Source organism: Frieseomelitta varia, unplaced genomic scaffold, assembly GCF_011392965.1.
Source record: "Frieseomelitta varia isolate USP_RPSP 00005682 unplaced genomic scaffold, Fvar_1.2 scaffold_231, whole genome shotgun sequence".
In the NCBI taxonomy this organism is placed as follows: Eukaryota; Metazoa; Arthropoda; class Insecta; order Hymenoptera; family Apidae; genus Frieseomelitta; species Frieseomelitta varia.
The window spans coordinates 175,483-197,910 of record NW_025109959.1 but is presented as its reverse complement, the minus strand read 5'-3'; the positions used below and the strand labels follow the sequence as shown (position 1 = coordinate 197,910).

At 34.4% G+C, this 22,428-nt stretch overlaps 3 protein-coding genes across 5 annotated transcripts; all 3 read left to right on the top strand.

Annotated features, from left to right (window-relative positions):
- The first annotated feature begins 169 nt into the window (after nucleotides 1-169).
- LOC122527784 (beta-1,3-galactosyltransferase 5-like) lies at nucleotides 170-2,442 on the top strand. Its single transcript, XM_043652283.1, has 2 exons — nucleotides 170-993; nucleotides 1,141-2,442. The coding sequence occupies exons 1-2, from the start codon at nucleotides 861-863 to the stop codon at nucleotides 2,241-2,243; spliced, it is 1,236 nt and encodes a 411-aa protein (XP_043508218.1). The 5' UTR covers nucleotides 170-860; the 3' UTR covers nucleotides 2,244-2,442.
- A 3,390-nt stretch (nucleotides 2,443-5,832) lies between these two features.
- Nucleotides 5,833-10,627, top strand: LOC122527781 (protein suppressor of white apricot). Of its 3 annotated transcripts, none has more exons than XM_043652277.1 (8): nucleotides 5,833-6,178; nucleotides 7,072-7,241; nucleotides 7,336-7,538; nucleotides 7,619-7,841; nucleotides 8,108-8,190; nucleotides 8,324-8,494; nucleotides 8,581-10,001; nucleotides 10,225-10,627. In XM_043652277.1, exons 1-8 carry the CDS (start codon nucleotides 5,982-5,984, stop codon nucleotides 10,385-10,387), a joined length of 2,631 nt encoding a protein of 876 aa, XP_043508212.1. In that variant the 5' UTR covers nucleotides 5,833-5,981; the 3' UTR covers nucleotides 10,388-10,627. The 3 variants fall into 3 exon arrangements, with proteins under 3 accessions (XP_043508212.1, XP_043508214.1, XP_043508213.1); XM_043652279.1 differs by having other exon boundaries at nucleotides 5,996-6,488; XM_043652278.1 differs by having other exon boundaries at nucleotides 6,042-6,178; nucleotides 6,258-7,241.
- A 3,585-nt stretch (nucleotides 10,628-14,212) lies between these two features.
- Nucleotides 14,213-19,670, top strand: LOC122527785 (inositol oxygenase). Its single transcript, XM_043652284.1, has 6 exons — nucleotides 14,213-14,353; nucleotides 14,906-15,089; nucleotides 15,547-15,755; nucleotides 16,355-16,491; nucleotides 16,564-16,794; nucleotides 18,827-19,670. The coding sequence occupies exons 1-6, from the start codon at nucleotides 14,336-14,338 to the stop codon at nucleotides 18,933-18,935; spliced, it is 888 nt and encodes a 295-aa protein (XP_043508219.1). The 5' UTR covers nucleotides 14,213-14,335; the 3' UTR covers nucleotides 18,936-19,670.
- The last annotated feature ends 2,758 nt before the right edge of the window (nucleotides 19,671-22,428 follow it).

Genomic DNA, 22,428 nt, shown 5'->3' with positions numbered 1-22,428 from the left:
CCTATTATTTCGCAATATTATGGTTACCTTTTTCCCTTCGATCGATGCAATTACATCTAACCTTCAAATTATAAATTTCTCAAATTTACCACATCGTAGCCACCAAATTGAAAATCAATAATCGCAAAATTGCTATTAGACTGATTAATCATTTTCCCGCTTTTCACGAAATGAACGATCGAATGAAAATAGAGAAGTGACAACAACGACATCTTGAAGAGAGAAATGGAAATGCGACTATCATCGATAGTTCTCTCTCCGCCATTCGAGAGATCAGTTGAGTCGAAAACTCGTGTGAAACGAGTTTCGTTATTTTCGATATGAATAGAGATCGATGATCGACGTGAAACATATCGACATCATTGTAACGAAGAAATAAATACGATGGCAGCCAGGACGATTCCTTCATTTAACAAGCACGAAAGTTACGTAAATTCCTCTGTATAAATACGCTCGTCTATTTTTCTTCTTGATATTACTAAAGGTGTGCGTATTGATGTACATACAATGTGCCGGAGATTGACGTATGTTGGTTAAAGAATGTGGATTACAAAGGAGATTTGAACAATTGTTATACCGACATCTGTTCTAAACAAGTTTTATATCATGAAAGATAAATCAGAGGAAGATCGAAATAATTCTCGTACAATAATTTCGAACGAAGCAATATGAGAGTAATTTATTTATTTAAATACTTGTCAATTCATTGTGCCGAACTCGCAATCACATAGAAGTTTGAACAAATCTTGTGGCGAATGAGGTGTCGTGCACCCAATTGAATAGCACAATGACGTAGATGAAAACGGAAAATTTGATCTGAAGGGAAAATAAACAGAATAAACACAATAAAGAAGATCAGCATGTATCAATTACTACATCTTCGTAGTCGCCCTTTGCGAACGCTTATTTTAGGATTGATCTGTTTGACTTTCTATGCATACTATCGCACCACTTTCTATGATGTTCCTCAGTATACTGTACCACGAAACATTAGTGAGTATTGTTCTTGTAAATGCTAACATGAAACACTAAATGATATTGCACATACAGTAAAGAAATGTATGTATTGTATGCCCTATTGATGATGATTATGTCAACAATATTTGTTCACATGTTTTAAGAAATATGTATTCTATTTAGGTCGATCTGCATCTCAGGAGATTTATAAGCAACGATCAAATGCCAGTGTAGAGATTCACATAGGAGTTTTGTCCAAGAATGACTCTCCAGAATTATCTGTCATTGAGCCTTACAGTGTACAGAATGCTAATCTCTCAAATGTTGTGATTACTATACAGTCAACGTCTTCTAGTTCTCAAGTTGCAAACATATCAGTTGTTCCCAAGCAAAGTAGTGAAAAACCATCGACTCAAATGGAAAAGATTGTGAACGAGACTAAAGCTGTCTCTGTGCTTCCTAATGAGTATTCTGCACGTGCTATTTATGAAGCTGGCCATATGGTACCAATTCCAGAAAGATGTCCAAATTTTGGTAAAGAAATGGATCTGGTAATAATAATAATGTCTGCGCCAACTCATCTAGATGCTAGAATGGCAATACGACAAACATGGGGCCACTTTGGTCAGAGAACCGATATTAGTATCTTGTTCATGTTAGGTGCAACTATAGATTCCAAAGTGGAAACAATTTTAAGAAAAGAACAGAAAACCTACAACGACGTGATACGAGGAAAATTTTTAGATTCCTATTCCAACTTGACGCTTAAAACAATCTCTACTCTTGAATGGGTAGATAGTTATTGCTCCAAGGTTAAATTTATTTTAAAGACTGATGACGACATGTTTATTAATGTTCCACGTTTACAAGCTTTCACAATTAAGCATGCAAAAGACAAGAACGTAATATTTGGTAGACTAGCTAAAAAATGGAAGCCAATTAGGAACAAAAAAAGCAAGTACTATGTATCTCAAGCGCAATTTGAACATGCTACTTTTCCAGACTTCACTACTGGACCAGCATATCTTTTGTCCAGCGATATCGTACGAAAATTGTACGATACGGCATTAGACCAAACATACCTGAAACTTGAAGATGTTTTTGTGACTGGTATAGTGGCAAACAAGCTGGGAATCAAAAGGACGCATGCGAACGAATTTTTAAATAAAAAGATATCGTATAGTGCATGTAATGTACAACGAGGTATTAGTATTCACATGGTCAAGTATAGCGAACAATTTGATCTGTGGAAAAAACTACTTGATGGCAAAAGCAAGTGTAAATGATAAATAACAGCGAAGAAAGTAGGTGTTTGAGATTTGCAAATCACAACAAATTATGTCGTTCGATAATTGGTTGAGATACATCATTCAACTGTGCTCACAGTTACAGAAAACAAATAATGATAGTATTCATACTATCATTGTATTATAATGATATTATCATAGTATAGTAGAATTTCTTTATTATAGTATTTATATTATACTGCGTTGAATCAATTCGTGTCTTTCTTTTTTCTTTTTTATTCTCTTTGTCAAATCGAAAAAGTACAGAATTTATAATTTGAGATTATATATTCCATATACTTTTTGCGTTCCGTCGTAGCAATCATTCCCGAGCATAAATAATTGTATGTGAACGAACAGTTCGTAGTTTCATGCTTGAACTATGTATTCATAATATTCAAATATCACAATCAAACAAAAATATTCATAATATACTTAATATTTTAACATTTATAAATATACAAGAAATAGGAAAGCTTCCTACATGCACAATTTTGCGCGGTCATTTCGATTAACATCTAAGTACTTATCATAAAATGAACGCTGACTGGAGGTTTAAAGCTATTTCCTCCAAACAAATATTTCTTACAAGATTTTTTGTTCGAATGTAACGCGTTGTGAGTTCAACATTCAGAGTCAATTCTTTTCATTACGCAGTGGTATACATTTTTTCCCTTTTTCTTTTCTAGGATGCAAAAGGAACGTTCAAATAATTAGCAACGTAACACATTTAAACATGATAATTCATTTAACTCTGATACGTTTTGATGATAGTCAAATGAAAATAATGTTTTAACAGAAACCACTATCATATGTTTAATTATTAAAACACGTAATCCAAATACTAAAGGTTTCTCCTTTATCTTAGAAAGAAAAAAATAAAGTAGAAAATAGCTGTACTTAAGATGTGTTTTAGAAAAAAAAAGAAAAAAAAGAAAAGAATTAGAGCTCGAGAATGTATACGAAACTGCGTATTTGTCGTATAAATATATTATATACTGATATATTGATCCACGAATTTTTATATGGCCAGACAAATAATTTTTTTTTTAAATCGTATGCACAGTATATCATGTGAAGTAATTCATGTTTTCTTATAAAAAAAAAAAAAAAAACATGAACGAAATAATATTATTCAGATGAATGAAATATATAATGAAATACTGTACATGTCAGTATTATAAGCTATCATAATATGCGATACAATGAACTTAACAATTATGATATGCCTTCCGGGATGACCAATATCGATTTATACCAAGGATCGTGTGACATAACGGTCATCATATACCTACATTCCATACTTTTGCTGAACTAATTACTATCCACGAACAATTTGCAGTTTATTTTTATACAATTCTATTACAAGTATTTTACGAAATTATATATGTGTAATTGATGCACGAACGGTGTATCAATTTTTCACTAAAACAATTGTTATTACTTTTACAATAATTTTATTTCGAAAACAAAACTGCGTTTCAATTTAAAATTAATATAAAAGATCAGGTACCAATGCGCTATCATTTTACAAAACGTAAATATATCTAATTTTCTAACGATATCTGTTTACCGTTTATTGATTTATATGTAATATTATGAACCTCTCAAGTCTACCATAACTGATAAGCCATCTATTAAAAATGAAAATCATCATCAATAATTAATCAATTAATTTGACTGAGTGAGTAAATTACATGTATCATTTGTTATAAATATCATGTTAATACAATAATCATGTAATCTAAAGTGGAATTAAGAAATTAAATCATTAGTCCGATGAATTTGTTGATATAGTAGAAAATTTAAACACGAGAATTTAATACTACATTTTTTTATTTATTTTAGATTCAATTTAACAACTGGCCCATGAATAAATCCAATATTATAATCAATACACAAAAGAAATTTATAAAATTGAAATATTCATACATATATGTATATCAAAAACCTCAAAAAGTGAGAGAATGAAAAGTCAGAATTCAAGATTAAACTTTGGGCATATGCAGAATAAATATTTCAACATGATATATTGTTTTATAATTCAGATGAATAGTAATTCATCCACGAATTCATTTTCTAAATATCTACTTGTTAACTATACATTAAACAGTTCCTTTCTTTTTGATGTGAAACAAAGACTGTACGTATGGACCAAATTATTATTTTGTTCCTTCAGACAATTGATAGAGGAGAAAGTAATTTCCCAGAAGCTAAGATGGTATAATACAGTTATGTGTAACACCTGATATAAAATGTACAGTACTTACAACTGATCTTGTTTCTTGTGCAACCCAGTTTAATTCTAAATTAAATCTACTCTCATCTGTATCAAATATATTTTCTACTTCAATATCTTTAATATAAGATTTCACATTATTAATAAAATTTATTTGCATAGTTCAAAATAAGTTCATTCAACATTTACTATTGTTTCAAAATTTTTCAAACTTGTCTTTCTATTAGCTTTCAGTGTCTACCATGGATAAGTTTATGAATAATGATCTACAACTATCTTATAGATGTACTTAGAAATATGTAATAATTTTTTTTTTATCATGTCCTGTTCACTGTTTCTTTTCATCTAAAACAAATAAGACAATGTTAGGTAAATAAGGCAAAGTAAATAGATAACAGATTGTTTTTAAAAGTATACTTCATTATTACTTTTAAAAATTTAACTCTAATTGTAAATAAAAGCTGTTTTCCCTTTTTTCAAGATGAATTACTATAAATATATTACTTCTTTAGACACTAAGTGTCTATTTATTACTATAAATATATTACTTTAGACATTAAGTGTCTATTTAGATATACTTTGAATGTTAACAAAGTGTAAATAAACAAATTTATAGGAAATATTTGCAATAATAGGGATTCACTCAGAAATCAATATGTATACATATACTATTAACTTGTAGTAGGCTACAAAGAACTAGTCTTTATTTTCTTACAAAGAACGTTATACTTTGTTAGAAATTTTGATCCTAGTTTTATTTGAAAATAACGTATTATATACGTTATATGTATTATATACGTATAATTATATGCATACATATAATATGCATAATTATATATGTAATAAAATATTAATATATTTTCATTAAATATAAGATATGACATAATACGATGTACATATCTTACACACGCAACATCACAAACCATTTACAGCAACGCTACATAATCAACGGCAACGCTAATCACTACGCACATGCGTATTCGATTAATTTTCAAATGTATATTTTCCTAAAAAATAATACTCCTAATGTAATTTTGTTATTCCATAATTTCGTCTTATTTTGAATCATAAAATTTGGACAGCAAAAAGAAAAAAAAGCATAACATACCTATATATATTTTACATATTTCTCAAGTTTCATAATTTCCTGAATTATGGATTGGGGATTTTCCTTCGCCAATCAGGATCGAATCTTGAGTCTTAATTTAAATTTGTATTGAAAAAATTCGACAACTGTATACGGTCATAAGTCCCACTGTAATAAAGCGATGTAGTTATTTAACAATTTAACTTAAAAGTAACCTTACTTCTAACTGTGCATAATAAGAGAAATCACAGAGATTGGTTTAATATTCACGATTCTTTTTGATGATGAAAGAGTTGGAAATTATCGGCACTAGTTTGGGCAACAACTCTATATTCCTGGCTAACTTCAGCTTTGTTGGCTGTTTCCTGAACAACATACAAGGTGGAACGCAAGTAGTATCAGTGAATCGAAAATGGCGACACCGAAAAGTCAGCGTTGGATGGTAGATTCGGGGATTCTGCGTAAAAAAAATGGAGAAGAGGAGCCGCAGGAGCTGTTGGTGTTTGGATATAGCTGCAAATTATTTCGAGATGATGACAAGGCGAAAATGATTGATCAAGGAAAGCATTTGATACCATGGATGGGCGATAGCACGTTGAAAATAGACAGGTCCGTTTCCCTAACCTAGACAAATTTATCATCTAGGATATTTATTCTTGCATAAATGCACTGTACATGTAACCTTTAGAAGAACGATGTCAATCGAAACTGAGCAAAGTGCAGCAGTTGAAAAAAAAAATTCAACGACGAACGGTTAACGTATGGATAAGCAATCTGGAGACTGTTTAAGGTTTCTGCAGGTGTCTTGACTGCGAACAGGCGGTGTGGAAGCGCGTGTATTATGCGCTTTACACGGCCATAGAGCAACGTGCTCTCATCACGTTGGTGTTTTGTGGCTGACCGACGGCGCAGCAGCAAGGTGAGACACAGCGTAGAGAGACAAACGGCAGCTGACGATTGTAGGTACTATAATCGTTCAGCATGGTATGTATTTTAGCATTCTAGAATCGGGTGTATCTACGTAGAGGCACAACGCGATTCCTCTTGTATGCCTCTGCTTCTGGATGCTCAATATAAGCAATTACTCATTCGCGAAGCAAGAGAGACTCTCTCAGTTCTTGATGTTACTCGTTGTCCGTCTAATGAAAGCTAGTAATATATAATGATTGAAACAATTTTCTGTACAAACTTCGTAGTGCAAATTCCCGCGATATCTATATCTAAGTCTATATCTAAGTAGTAACATTCGGAAGAATGGAGCATTCAAGGTTGAAGCATTGTTACCGTTTGTTATTGTTTGTTATCTTGTAAAAGAAAAAAAAAAAAAAAAATGGTATAAACGGGAACGAATGTGGTATAATTGTATTCTATTTCAGAGAAATTTGACTCAAACAGGGTTTGCCTCGTGACATATAATTTTCAGATGCCGCAATCAAGCAAATTGCTATCCTAAAACAAATAACATCTCTTCCACCTTTAAATCGATTTATGTATGTGTATAGGTACGATGGACGCGGTGCTCTGGGGGACTTACGGATATACGAATCACCGACAGGTGGGTTTGATCAACGAACGATCCTGACTGAAGATGAACTGAAAGTGGAGCAATTATGTGATGAAGAACGGTATCGATCTCTTTACAACAATGAAACAGAAGATGCTATGCATCATGGTAAGTAGATCATGATTGCGAGACACTTGTGTTTGCTATTTTTATGTTTACTATGGATAAAGTCAACAGTAAAACACATATGATTGTTTTTCAGAGGAGGAAATGAAAAGGCTACATCAGGCTCTGGATTCGGAGAACACATACAGTCAAGTAGCGTACGACTATAATGAGGAGGGAAACGGATCGAAAATCACGTGTGAAGATTCACAAAGTCCAAAACGATCTGAGGGTTCCCAGGAAGAGGATCAGGCCTTCATTCCACCACCTGATCTAGAAATCCCACAGGGTATTCCATTGGTTGGTAAAGAACTATTAAATGATTATATATCAGTTACATAACTCAAATTTTAATGGCGTTTATTATTGTTTGTTAACAGCCGGAAACGCAAAAATTGAATGCCATCATAACGAAAACGGCGCTATTTATAAGTCGTCAAGGCGGCCAAATGGAGATTCTGATTAAAGCGAAGCAGGCGAATAATCCACAATTTTCCTTCTTGTCGATAGACGGACGGCTATATCAATATTATAGATATATACTGGATGCGATCAAGACTGGAAAGTATAATCCTGAAAAGCAGCCGGAGAAAGAAGAATCCGGTACGCATATTGTTTTATTTAAGAGAACATCTTATTGCAACATTTTCGAAAACGTTGACACTATTATGTCGTGTTAAAATAATCGAAGAGATTTAAAGCAGGATTTATTTACCCACATCTACTTTGATTCTACTTAGCTTTTCCATCCGTAAGTATTTTCTATGTTATATATGCTAATCCATGTTAATCTCCGTAACCGATAGGAAGTATTAGTAAGCCGTTATACAACTGGATGTTCCATTAACTTGTATTCTTTTCAATGATAGAACATGAAGATGGATCATCCGATCAAGACGATGAACCGTACCTTCATCCAAGCTTGGCGTCGTCGTTGACTAAAATAGAAGCGGTATGTAACCTGTAGTTAATGCATTCTGCGTCGGACGCATGTTTTGAACGCACGAAATGCGTGTTCTCGATGTTCGCATAATTCTCGTAAACTTGGCTCGAATTCAAATCGGCGAATTCGTTGTTGTTTTCAGGCTCCCAGTATTCCAAGTATACAGTACAAACCATCAGCGGATTGTGCTTATTCGATGCTTGTAAATAAAATAACCGGGAAACCGCCGCCTTCGAAAGCGCCACTGCAACATCCTGAGACCACAGTTCCATCAGCCACTAATACAGGATATTATCATCCTGTGCCAGGACAGGTAAGAGATTCGGATAACATACAACTAATAGAAGCATGATTAAATACGACACGTAATGTAACATTATATTCTCTTATTTTCTGTAGAATTATAACCCTTACTCAACCTCAGTTACTGCGATGACTGCAACAGGAACGGCGACAACAGCTGCCACACCTGTACAATACTCCCATGGTCCAGTAATATACGGACCAAACGGACAGATACAATCATCATTACAAATTACTGCAGCGAACGTACTATCATCTACGAATGAAATGGTGACGACACAGGTTGCGATGAATGAATCACAACCGTCACTGGTACCGTACGGAACTACATCTCAGAAACAATTGAGTAGGCCTTCATTTATCGTTCCACCAGCGGATGTACAAATAATTATTGATAAAATGGCAAGCTATGTGGCAAAAAATGGTAGAGATTTCGAAGCGATAGTGAAAAATAAAGGGGATCCGAGGTTTAATTTTCTTGAACTGTCACATCAATATCACGGCTACTACGCGCACAAGTTGACAATATACGAAGGCGCAGTAAATCCGAAAGTGCTAACAGAGGAAGAGTTATTACAGAAACAAAAGCCACAGGAAGAAAAGCAAAAGAAGTTGGAAGAATTACAGAAAAAGCAACAAAGAATGGAGGAAGTGCAAAAGAGAGTAAAGATGATACAAGCGAAAAAGAAATGCGAGCCAAAGTTGAAAGAAACGGCAACTGCGACATCGACAACGACCACGGCGATGAGCACGAATGCGGAAGGTGTGAAACAAGTAACGACGGTTTCCTTTTCAATAAAAAAACCAAAGGACGGAGATACCGGAGTAATTGAAAAGCGAAATGCACTGCCACTGGAAGAGAGCGACGATGAAATGGAGGGCGAGAGCAAAGACGGAAATTCAAAACCGAGCTCGCCGCAAGAGTCAAACGAACAAAGTTCGCTCTCTAGTGTCGGAATTCCGGTTGACAAAGATGGTGGAGTCTGGAAATCGGAGAAAAAATGGAAGAACGAGGATAAGGAGCTGGTAGATCTAACGGACGAGATTCTAGAAGACTGTCAAAAAGAGATTAGGCACAAGCAAGCCGAAGATAGAATCAAGGATAAGCTAGTTGCTGCAGCGCGTGACAAACTAGCAGCAACTTCGAGAGAGAGGCAACTCCAGTTGGAACGAAAGAAGAAAGCGGCAGCGTTTTTGAGTCAAATACAGAGTTCTAGTTTACCGAAAGGTAGCGGTACAATGGCAACTGCCGCGAATCAGATAGGAACGAGGAAAGACGACTCGGACGAAGTGCATTCCGTCCCATCGCCATCTCCCTCGCCGTCGATGGACGACGCAAAGTCATCTTGCGATTCGAGAACTACCGGTGGAAACTCTTTGATGGACAGGCTAAAGAGTGCAGACTTGACCGGCAAAAGGTCTAGACCGCGATCGAGGAGTCCAAGCGGAAGTCGAAGTTACACAGACAGACAAAAATTTCACAAGAAACATAAAAAGAAGAAAAGCTCTCACAGAAGGTACGCGAATTTTTCCATCGATTACCACCTCTAACGCTATGTATGCGATGTAGCAACGGTTTAGCCTCTGTCCATTCGTAAATGCAACCAGAACCAGAACAGTTTCGCTATCTCTGCTTTTCTTCGTGTTCTGTCTCTCTCTTTCATTCTCTCTCTCTCTCTCTCTCTCTCTCTCTCTCTCTCTCTCTCTTCTGTTTCTCTCGAAATCGTTTGTTTGTCACAGCAACCACGACAGTCCGAGCAGTTCTCGATCACACAGATCCAAGAAAAGCAAGAAGTCTTCGTCCAAACATAGGTCTCCGTCACGAACACCGTCTCGAAGACACCATCACAGTACACGACGGAAGGGAAGCAACTCCTCATACTCGGAGTCAAGTTCATCCTGAAAATGTATTACCATATTCGTGTACAATTACCTTGTGCACGTACACACATACGCTACATGCGCACGCTAAACACGCGTCTATATACGTACACGCATACGAAAAAATATACGTATGTGCACGTAGTTTCGTGCGTATATCGTTAATTAAAGTGTCGACGATAATTTTAATACAACTTTTGTCCAAGGAGAAATAAAAACAAGAAAAGATTGAGGAATAAAAAGAAGTTTTACCAAGATTGTACATGACCAGCCGTAATTTATTCATTGCTTTCCCTACGCTTGATTACTCGTTAAATTATAACGAGATATTTTAATAACGCTTACGATATACGTAGATAAGAACGAACATATCAGGAATACGAAAATGTACCGAATGTCTTTCGAAATTAGCTAAATTTGTTTTGCACTGATTTTTGTAAAATAAAGGGAAGGAACGGTGGGAGGGAGGGGAAAAAAAAAAGAAAAAAAGAGTACTATTAGTCATCGTTATAAAATGAAAAAGGTATAATGGGGTTGAAAAATATCTTGATAATATTGTTGACTACGAAATAACAGTTTGCCTATATATAGAGAAACGTCAAACTAGATAACCTCCACCATAATGAATTGTATAGTATAAGTAAATATCATATACAGACAACTTGTCAATTTGATAATGGAAAATATCGTTGACAATTTGTTTTGCTGTTTTCCTTTTTTAGATGTATAACTGGAAAATACTTAACTTTGGCAATATATCATTTGTGTAATACTAAAGGTTATCGATCGAAAGTATTCCATGATTTTCGCGTAACATTAATCGAAATCCAACATTAATGCGAAAGAAACATTCACAGATATCAAAAATGTCAGACGCAATCTATTCAGAGTTCTTTCCACTCGCCGCCCTTCCCTTTTTCCGTTCCCTCCCTGTATAGTCGTTGAACATTTCTATCGTCTAAATAAGTAAGCCAGTAGTTCTTCCTCGGTAATTTGTCGTATGAAAATAGCATCGATACGTTATGCATTTAACACCGATCGAATATAACTGCCCCGAGGATTTATTCCTCTTTGCGCCAAATCAATTGCCGCCTAATTGAGTTTAATAAATCGAGAACGCGTCAATTGAACTACGCAGAAGGCACGCGTGTCTTCGAAACGGAAAAAAAAGAAAATAGCAGATTACACCTGTTTAACGATGTGCCTTTGCATAATATCTTTCTTACATAATGATTTTCTGCAAAACTGTCAACATAATGTGAGAGCAATAGCTGTTAATTTTACTGTGATTTTGATCTGAACAAATAAAAAAACTTTTAATATTTAATATTTTATGTTTAATGTTTCAATATTTAAAATATGATTAATCATCAATATCAATAATAATTATTCTTTCATATCTTCCTCTTGCTTGATATATATTTCAATGTTGAAGAAGGACGACTAATGGTTAAAAGTAAATATGCAATATTATTGGATTGTTAAAGAGATACAGTTGATTTAAAGATTTTTTGGCTATTTTTTTTTTATTTTCATGTTTGTATACATATTATACATGTTATATACATATTTTTTTTACTTCGTGTTTATGTTTATATTGTACTACAATACAATTTGTTTAATTGGCAAAGTTATAGTATTAAAAGTAACTGTTTATTATGTAAGAAAAACTCAATCTAATACTTTTGAAAAAGACTTTTTTCGTTTGGAAATAAAGATTTCTTTTAAAATTTGCTCATTAAAATAACTTTCAAAAACTATTGTACCATTTTTGAAATGTATTTTAAACGGAGTTTAGCAAAAGAACTCAAATTTTTTTGATAAAGTATCGGAAAGCATTTTTAAAATGGAAATAAAGATTAGGTGTAATATCTGAAGAATGCGTGTGAAATTGAAAATGGATAGAATTGAGGGATAGGTTTGAGAGAGCGTTCGTATAAGGGAGAAAAATTTTAAAGATTCCTACCACAGTTAAAATACAGTTGTCAATGTATTTCTAGAGACAGAAAAGGGTCTTTTTATATAGTAAATTATAAAAAATTTTCTTGTGTTAAAAATTAATTTAAAACTTCAAACTTTAAATTTCTGAAGGATATTAATTCAGAATATTAAACATTTTTCTCGAAATCATGTTTTTTGATCTTCAGGTTTTGAGACATTGTTCTTTATAAAATTATTCGTGGGATATTCTATAATATATCGTAGGATTTTTTTTTGAAAATTTTTATAAATATTCAAAGTTAATTATTTTTTTACAGGAAAGGAAGTTCTTTTAAATAACTATCATTTTCTTAATTTTTAATATTATTTCAAAATCTAGAAAACCTTATTTTTGTTTAGGTTATCATAAAAATTTTTTACTTCAATCGTTTTTAATGTTTAATGCCACTTAGTAAAGTTTCAGTAAATATAATGATAAACAATTTTATATAACTTCGCCATCTTATAATCTTAAACAATAAAAATTATAAGAAAATTGTAAGAGATTAAGATATACATAACATTTTCTAAAAAGATTCGACCATTTTACTTAATAATTTTCTAATTATTCTAAATTGTAAACAATAAAAACTGTATGAAATGTAGAATTTACATTCTAAAAAGATTCCATCATAATAATTTTATAATTTTGTAATTTTAATAATATGATAATTTATCTATGGTAAGATTAAAATGTTACTTAACATTTTTTTAAAAAATTCCACTATATTAAAAAAAAACTATTCTAATCTTACCATTTCTTTTTAAACTTAGACAATGAAAATCCCCTATCCAATCCTTTATCCAATTCCCAAGAATTTAGAATTTAAATTATGATTGATTATTCTGTCTTTCTCTTCGTTTTCTCTCTTACTTCATCTTTCTGCTCTTCTTCCTCCCTGTCCTTGAATTTTTAATGAAGACCTAATCGCTAATGAAATAGAGTATCTTTTCACAGGCCAATAGAAAATGATTACACAAAACTTTTTCGTATCGTTTCTGGTACAATCCGAAACATTTTTTTCATCGTATAAAGAATGTCATTCATAAGCCCAGACGATATCTTTTGCGTCGCTTTTGACGCGATTACGTCCAATTATGTCCTTTGTTACTTATATAACGTCATTGATTGATTTGGATCAGGAAATAGTTTTTTATTTTAATAGAAAATTACCACGAAAAGACGGACGAAAATAAGAGCGAAAGAAAAAAATACGCTCTTATTTTTATTCAAAATAACATCTGTAGCAAAAAAAGAAAAAGAGGCTATTAGAAGTAAAAGAAAAAAAAGTAAAGAAAAATACACGGTTGTTTTCATCTAAAATAATATATCTCATTTTTGACAAGAGCTCCGACGAAAAGAAAGAGCAACCAAGGAGAACGAAAAAAGAAAAATACAATATTTGTATGCGAAATATAGCGACTTTTTGATAAAAACAAAATCTTAGCGAAAAGAAAGAAAGAGTGGGAGAGAACCAGATAAACCAAAAAAAAATAAAAAAGATTGCTAAAGAATGGCAAGAAATCCAGTTAATTCTAATTAGTCGAATATCAATACAATAATAGTCGGCGGGCAAGGCTGAAAACTTTCCGGTCTGGGACATAGTAGTGATGAAAGAACAACAAACGAAAATATTATATTAATGGCGAAGCAAAGGAATCGATTGGTCCTCAGCGAGAAAAGAGGAAGCGATTCGGTCGGGGAGAGATCAAAACAGGGAGAGATTTGTCGACACTGTCGGCCTCTGTGGACTACTGCAAATTGTTTAATTTCACGGAATTTTTTTTTATCTCGTGCGTACGTTGTTTAGAAACGTGTGTGACTGTATTGGATTGCGATAACGTGTATGGAACATTACACACGTGACCACACTTTGATCAAGCAGAGGTCAAGGGTGAATTGCCTCAGATTTATAAGTTAACTCGGTCGCATGGGACTAGTCAGTCACTGTTGCACTCAATACCAGTTGGAATATACCAGTATAGACAGATGTCGGCGCAAACGCTCGTAAGTATTAACAAGAGACGATGAATCGAGTAGTAGCGATGATCATTAGCTTCTCCGATCGAATTTGGCTTGATGATCGATCATCTTGATCTCTAATTGCCACGACATTAGACAAACGCAATTTGCTGTTTCCCTATTTCCTTTCACTTCCGCGTTGTTTCTTAGGTTATAAAATCTTCCGATTGTTGGTTATACAATGTATAATTGTTAATATAGTATGATGTATATGATAAATCTCTCTCTCTTTCTCTCTCTCAAAAAAAAAAGAAAAAAATACGAAATTGATTCATAACAAGAACGAAAGGAGTATTGATGTCGATTAAGACAAATCATAATTAGTTTTTACGAAATTTGGAGATGAACGTCTGCCTAAACGTTCTTCGCTCTGAATCTGAATTATGAACACTCCATTCAAAGGAACCCTTTGACATCGATCGAAACGCGGACAACGACCGCGGTGTTTACTAAATATTTTCAAGATCTCGCGCGAGACGAAGCAGAAGCGAAGGAAAAACAAGAGATATTAAGCGTCATTGATATGTAACAATACAGGTACAACCTCAGAAACAAACCATCCTGGATCCATCGGATAAGTATCGGCCAGAGCCCATTTACGCGGGAAAACTGGAGAGCGAGTTCAGGGATTACTCTGTAGATCCAACCGACCCGGTAAAGGAACGCGTCCGGAATACCTACCACAAGATGCACACGAATCAAACTGTCGAGTTCGTGCAATGTGAGTTACACATCGACGTCTATTCTTTACGTTCGATGAAAAATTCTCCTAAATTATTTGATTTTATATTACATAATTTGTGATAAAGGAAGCAGAATTTGTATTAATCCTCTTAGAACTTTTTTATGTACAACCTATATGTAAAATACCACATGGGGAAAAAGCTGTATAAATTAAATTATATTCTAAGACATATTGTGTACTATCAATAAAATTTCCCAGCACTCAAAGTCGAAAGAAAGAAACTCGTCGAGAAAAGGTTAATATTCATCTCTCTAGATGGATATGATTTTGGAAATAAAAATTTACCACAGAACCGCGAAATACGCCATTCCAAAATAACAACCATCTAGAGAGAAAGACGCGAGTAGTAAATAGAAATGAAAAATTGTCACATAGTAGAACGTGCGGGAATAGAAAGAATAGAAATGATCAACTAGCGATTCTTACGTTTCAGCTCGCATGAAAGAATGGCTTCGTTTCGACAAATTCAAGATGACCGTAAAAGATGCTTTGATCAAATTGAACAACTTAGTGGACGAGAGTGATCCGGACACAAGTTTGCCAAATATCGTGCATGCTTTCCAAACCGCAGAATCCATAAGAAAAGAGCATCCTGACTTGGATTGGTTCCACTTGACCGGACTGATTCACGACTTGGGCAAGGTGATGTATCTCATTCAAGAATGAAAACGTGATCCTAGAAAGAATGGGAGCGAATCGGTTATTCGATACTTTTTTTTAAATAAACTGCTCTTTTGGGTATTTAAATAAATAAATCTCAGAAAATTCACGCAAATTCATATTTTCCAGAACGATTGCTCTTATTTTAGTAAAGAAAGAAAAGAAAGTTTTAAAGATCTTTTCGAAAAATCTATCTAATCTATAAAAATCTTTTTGACATAAAACTGAAGCATAAAAAAGAAATCATATATGTCAATAAGACTTCTTTTGTATGTCTTTTCTTCAAGCAGAAAATATTTGTTATTAAAAGAAAATATCAATAAGTCAGAAATGAGCGAAAAAGCATAGCGGGATTGAAAAAGATTCGTTTCACACAACAAATGTTATAACAACTCTTGTGTTCTGGATATTCTATATACCTTTGTGTATTATATGTATTCTGTGCATTTTATTCTTCACATTTCGCATAAATGCACAAAAATCCGCAGTATATTTGAACAAAGTGCTTTTCCTTTAAATGTGCTAAATACTAAATATTATTGTTGTTGTAATTAATGTTATTATTGTATATAACAATGTAGGTAATGGCGTTTTATGGTGAACCACAATGGGCAGTTGTGGGTGACACGTTTCCCGTCGGATGTGCTTGGGCTGACTCTATCGTATACAGAGAAACTAGCTTCGAGGACAATCCAGATGCTAAAGACACTCGATACAAGTAAGTACATACAAAACTTTTACAAAACTTCACTCCTTGGAAATAGAATCGTGACAAAATGGATTTTTTCAGCACGAAATATGGCATGTACAAACCGAAGTGCGGCATTGAAAATTTGTTGATGTCCTGGGGTCACGACGAATATTTGTATCGCGTCCTGGTGCACAACAATACCAAACTACCTAAGCAGGCTTTGGCTATGATTCGTTATCACTCGTTCTATCCATGGCACGCGGGTGGCGACTACATGCACTTCTGTACTAAGAAAGATATAGAAATGCTGAAATGGATCAACGAATTTAAGTGAGTGTCTATGTTCAATCATTTTGTTTCTCTCTTCCCTTAATTCTTAGCATGATAAATAGGATCATTCAGAAACTGTAATATGTATCTCTTTTATGCAATTCAATAACAATTAAAATTAGAGTTATAGTTGTTAGAAATCTTTGTATGTTAAGGATTAAGACTATTATTCATTATATATATATATGTATATAATGAATAATAGTCTTAATCCTTGACATATACAAGGTGTTTCGTAACTTGTTAACTCCCCACTTCGGGAGCTGATTGTACGCCTAAAAATAATGGAAAAAGGTCATATAAGTATATGTCCTATCTGTCTTCGTTTATGAGATATAATGAACTTTATAAACAGAACAAACTCTCTGTCCGGCCTCTCTTTCCATAGACCGCAATAGTTTGTAAGCAAGAATTCGCACTGTTTACAAATAATACTTGATATCTTTCGTTTTTTGTACTTGGTTCCTGCAAATGTGTAAACGTGAAGAGAGTTTTGTATCTACCATACTTTTCACTGATGAAGCTAGTTTTACCAGGGATGGTATATTCAATTTTCATAATAATCATAATTGAGATGAAGAAAACCCAGATGTTATTGTGCATTCAAGACATCAACACAGTTTAGTTTAAATGTATGGGCAGGAATAATTGATAAATTTTTAATTGGACCTTTTTTTCTTGATGGGAAACTAACAGGCATAAAGTACGTTGATTTGTTGAGCACGCGTTTACACGAAATATTAGAGGAAGTTTCAATCGATATTAGACTTCGTATGCGATTCGTATGCATGATGGAGCTCCGCCGCATTTTAGCCGAGTGGCTAGGAAATCAACACTTTGCAAATAAATGGATTGGTCGTGGAGGTCCTATTGCATGGCCTGCTCGTTCTCCGGATTTGAATCCATTAGATTTTCATTTGTGGGGACATTTAAAATCTATTGTATACGCGACGTCGATTGAAAATGCTGAAATACTACGAAATAGNAATAGAGCAAGGCTTCCGACAAATTCGAGAAACACCAGGAATGATAGAGAGAGTAACCAGATGAATGACAAGACGCGTGCTTGTCTTCAAATGCAAGTTGGTCATTTCGAGCATCTTTTGACAAAAGTAACTAAAACAGAAAATTCATTATATCTCATAAACGAAGATAGATAGGACATATATTTATCTGACATTTTTTCATTATTTTTAGACTTACAATCAGCTCCCGAAGTGAGTCCTGCAAGTTACGAAACACCCTGTATATACAGGGTGTTTCCTGTAACGCGACGCACGATTTTTCTCCTACTTATAGCCATCGGACAAAAAAAAAGTTTAGAACAAAAGTTGAACGGTACAAGGTGTACAGTTGGTATTAATAAAAAAAATTTCAAAAACTGTTTGTTTTCATAGCTTTAACTTTTTTTTTGTCAGATGGCTGTAAGTAGGAGAAAAATCATGCGTCACGTTACAGGAAACACCTTGTATATATATTAATTTTTATTTACTGTATGATTGTAATAAATATCTTGCAATTTCACGCGAAATCCGAAAGAAAATATCTATTATTTTTATGCCGTTCAATAATAGTTAAGCAATTAAAAATTTTAAACAACGCGAATCTTAAGAATATTGAGAAATGCAAAATTACAAAAAAGATATATATCTATTATATATATTTTGTAACTGCTAAAGGCTTTCTTATTCTATAAGGATCAAACAAGTAAAAAAAAAAAAGATAAAAACAGGAAGAAAATTAAGTTACACATTCGTATCTCTTGTCAAAATTCTAAAATATTACAAAGCGTTAACATTATATTAAATCGAGTAGTTTGGTTTCCTTGATAAACATCAAATATACATTGTGCGTTTTGTGCTAAAAATAAAAAAAATTATATAAAAAAATCGTATAAAGTTTAAAGAGTACTAAAACTAGGTATATAATAAACGTTAATATGAGTTCTGGTCTAAAGATAAAAAAAAAAAAAGGAAGAAGAAACATAGACGAAAAATGCGCTGTGTAACTCTGTCTGACCATTTCATTTCAGCAAATATGATCTGTACACTAAGAGCGGCGAGGTTCCCGACATCGAGAAGCTCTGGCCTTACTACGAGAAACTGATCGATAAATACATCCCGGGTGTATTAGAATGGTGAAAATGCAAATCGTAATATTCAACGATTGATCATCGATTGATCACAGATTACTGGCTATTGGCTACTGGCTTTCAACCATCGAGTGTCAAGCGATCGATGACAATCAATTCCTATCTGTGGCAATGAGACTAAAATAGATTGGACGATGCTGTACTTATTTCTTAATGATTAACTTAATACGCAATCGCGGATCCACTTCGTTTTTTGTCCGTTCCCTGAGACTCGAGAAAACGCGATGGAAAAGAAGTGGTCGATGCCAAGTCGAATCGAATGGAATGGAATCAGCTAAGCAAAACGATCGAACAGGGACGAAATGATAAAAATTGCAATGTGCAAGGGCGAATGAATAACGGGGAAGAACGATGAGCAATGCTTTCCCTTTCATCGATTGTTCAACTTGCGGAAGGAAATTCGTGGAATGATCGATAGAATTAAGGATAGGTGCGAAACTGTTGACTAAATAGAAAATCCAGCAGTTTGGCGAAGGGAGGAAGAGGGGAAAGTCTGACAAGTAGGGAATTATCGTATCGAGCGGACGAGTCACGAAACTCTTGCTTTTATTCTTAGCTTAGCGTATGTTGTGTTTGATTCACTGATCGAATGCATCTTTGCCGTTTCGTATTCCAAAGGAATGAGGAATCGTCGACGCAAGACTCTATGGTTGATATAATTTATACAATCCTTGTTACTAGTCTTTATTTAATATTTGTTAAATAAAGAATTTTTGTCATACAATTGGAGGAGTTTTTAATATTTAAATACTAAATTAAATATTTAAGAACGTTAGCAAAGTATATATTTGCAATTGCAATTCTCCCGAACCAATTGATCAAATCTTGTTTTTTTTTTTTTAAATATCGTGATTATGAAAGAAGATATTGAGGATACGTTTGCATTATGTATTTCAAGCTTCAAGCTAAGTTAATTCTTTTGAAACTGTAGTAATATAACGATCAGACTGCAGATTTTAGAATATAAAAATGCAGAGCATGCACACGACATGCGAAAAATATATAAAATATAAAAATCATCTAAAATAAGTTCTTGCTTATGTTCCATTTCTTTAATTGCATTCATATGAAAAAATATGAAATTATATAAAAATCCGCAGTCTATAATAATAATATATCTACATAATAATTCATTCAAATTTGAGAAAGAAAGCAATTTTTAGAGCAATCAACAATACCAGAAATATTAATAATTGATAATAAAACGTTGAAAGGTCCTGTATTGTTAGCCTCGAAATCTACAAGTTCGTTCTATCGTTGAAAGGATTTTCAGACGAAGCTTCGTTTCGAAGAATGATAATTCGACTCACGTCGCCTCACGGAGCGCCTCAAATTTTAGAAAGCGAGCATTTCAAAAAGAGAAGTCAAGAAGAGGAGAAATCGAGCAGGAAGAGTAGGAGGTGTAGGAGAAGAAGGAAGGTGGCGGAAGAGGGAGAATTCCTTGGTGGTGCGATGCATCGTATCATAGTGCGCGAAAGATGGTACGGGAAGCTCTAGAAACCACGGGTATGCGTGGTTTCCGCGGGTAATCGAAAACGCGTCGACTTTCGAGAAGACCCATCGTGCACCATCAAACGCTGGTATTCTCGCCGCGTTCCTTCGTTCCCACGTGGTGCGATTAGCCTTCACAAACTTTTCGAAACATTCACACGTCTCGTATCGTTGGATACATAGTTAAAGCGATTTAATACGATTCGATTCAATTTGATCGAAGATTCGATCAAAGAACAGACGAGAAAGAAGGAGAAAGAGAGAGAGAAAGAGAGAAAGGGAGAAAGAAAAGAACAGGTTGAAATTGGAGAGATCGTTTACGACGTCCTTTACGTGTTACGATGACATGGCAGTAAAGAATTTGCTTGAGAAAAATCCGGAAGTACGGTTTTGAAGGCTATTCGCGGGACAATCGCTGGTTCGGTCTTGGGAACGGTTCGAGCCACGTTGTCTCTCAAGTTCGTTGGACGCGAACGGGAAACACCGGTATGGGGCTTCTTTATTTTTAACGCGCGATTCATCGGCATTCTCATGTAGGATGAAGATATTCGAGCGGAGGTGGTAACGTACATGCCGGTATCGATACCAATGCCAATGTCAATGCCGACAGTGATGTTATAACGACACGTTAACAATCGACACGGTAGCATTCATCGTTAACGAAGAATGAAGAACATTTTCGACATAACTGGCGCCGAATTATCAACGTCGATAATATTTACAGAACGTCATTTTGATTTGTATCATTATCGTTACCCGCAGGGGGAAATGTTATAATGAAAGATGAATGGTATCGAGATATGCATATTCTGATGGTAGTAATTTTTTTTATGGACAGACACGTAAAAGTTATGTGAAAGTCAACTCTGATTTTTTAAATGGAAACATATGTTATGTTTCAAATGTATTGATGTACCATGCAGCTTATATTCTCTGTTTAAAAAAAAAATGTATTGAAGAATTATTTATTTCAGAGATATTCAATTCAATTTTAATACATTATATAATACATTATATGAGAGACAAGGTTAACATAAACACATTTGCACATTGCTGCGAGTATTTCCTTTTCTTTTTCTTCGTTTTTTTTCTTTTGATAAGTCAAATTGCTTCCTAAATTAATAATTTCTTAGCATATATACTGTCGAGCTGCATTTAAAAATATACGATTTTATTTAAAAAACCAAAGTTAGTCTTCGCAAATCCTTTACAAAGTAAAGGCACGTAAAGGATTAACAACCTGAATCATTCAGCTTACGTTGAAATTAATAACAACCCGAACCATTCATCTTACATTGTAACATTTCTCGCTACGGATAACGATAATGCCATAAATCAAGATGATAATATCAGGTGAGACACGATCCTATATATAATTCAGAATTTTCCAGTAGCGGAATTCCTCGAAAATAGCACGAGGAATCCCTCGTTACTCGCTACGAGGCGCGTTGCAGCGGTGGCGCGCGTAGGCCGCCGATTGTCGAAGGAACTCCGCTCACAAAATTGGCTTAGTCATCGGCGTATTACGGGATATTACGGGGTATTAGCGGGAACGACCGGCAACGACCACTGCTTTCGAGGAGGACACGCACGAGGGGCAAGCAGGAAGGACCGGCCGTCCCCAGTATTCGTGAATCATACTCTACCTTGCGAGTCCGCCACTTCCAAGAACAAATAACGCGACGTAATGCTGTGCGAGGTAAACCGAGGAGGTAGGAGCATTTAGCGAGGCGCAACGAGGCAAGACAGGATGAGACAGTGAAGCTAAAGCAAGCGTGCCGCGCCATATGAGAGAAGCCAGGACGAGACGAGGCATGAGCGGAGCGATATGACGAGGAAGGGCGCATGTTAAACAGGATAGAATAGCATTCTTGTCTAAACTATCGCTCATCTCTCTTTCTCTCTTACTTGTACAATAGCTTATGAAAGTATTTTGAACATTTTCATACAGAACTGTTGCATGAAAGATTAGCACTACACGTATATTTTTA

Excerpts from the sequence above, each read along its gene's own strand:
- LOC122527785 (XM_043652284.1), top strand. Across the intron at positions 15,756-16,354 it reads TGATTCACGACTTGGGCAAG|GTAATGGCGTTTTATGGTGA; the intron begins GTGATGTATCTC and ends ATAACAATGTAG. Across the intron at positions 16,492-16,563 it reads GCTAAAGACACTCGATACAA|CACGAAATATGGCATGTACA; the intron begins GTAAGTACATAC and ends GGATTTTTTCAG.
- LOC122527784 (XM_043652283.1), top strand. The coding sequence starts at position 861 with ATGTATCAATTACTACATCTTCGTAGTCGCCCTTTGCGAACGCTTATT. Across the intron at positions 994-1,140 it reads TACTGTACCACGAAACATTA|GTCGATCTGCATCTCAGGAG; the intron begins GTGAGTATTGTT and ends TATTCTATTTAG.
- LOC122527781 (XM_043652277.1), top strand. The coding sequence starts at position 5,982 with ATGGCGACACCGAAAAGTCAGCGTTGGATGGTAGATTCGGGGATTCTG. Across the intron at positions 8,191-8,323 it reads CGTTGACTAAAATAGAAGCG|GCTCCCAGTATTCCAAGTAT; the intron begins GTATGTAACCTG and ends TGTTGTTTTCAG. Across the intron at positions 8,495-8,580 it reads ATCATCCTGTGCCAGGACAG|AATTATAACCCTTACTCAAC; the intron begins GTAAGAGATTCG and ends TATTTTCTGTAG.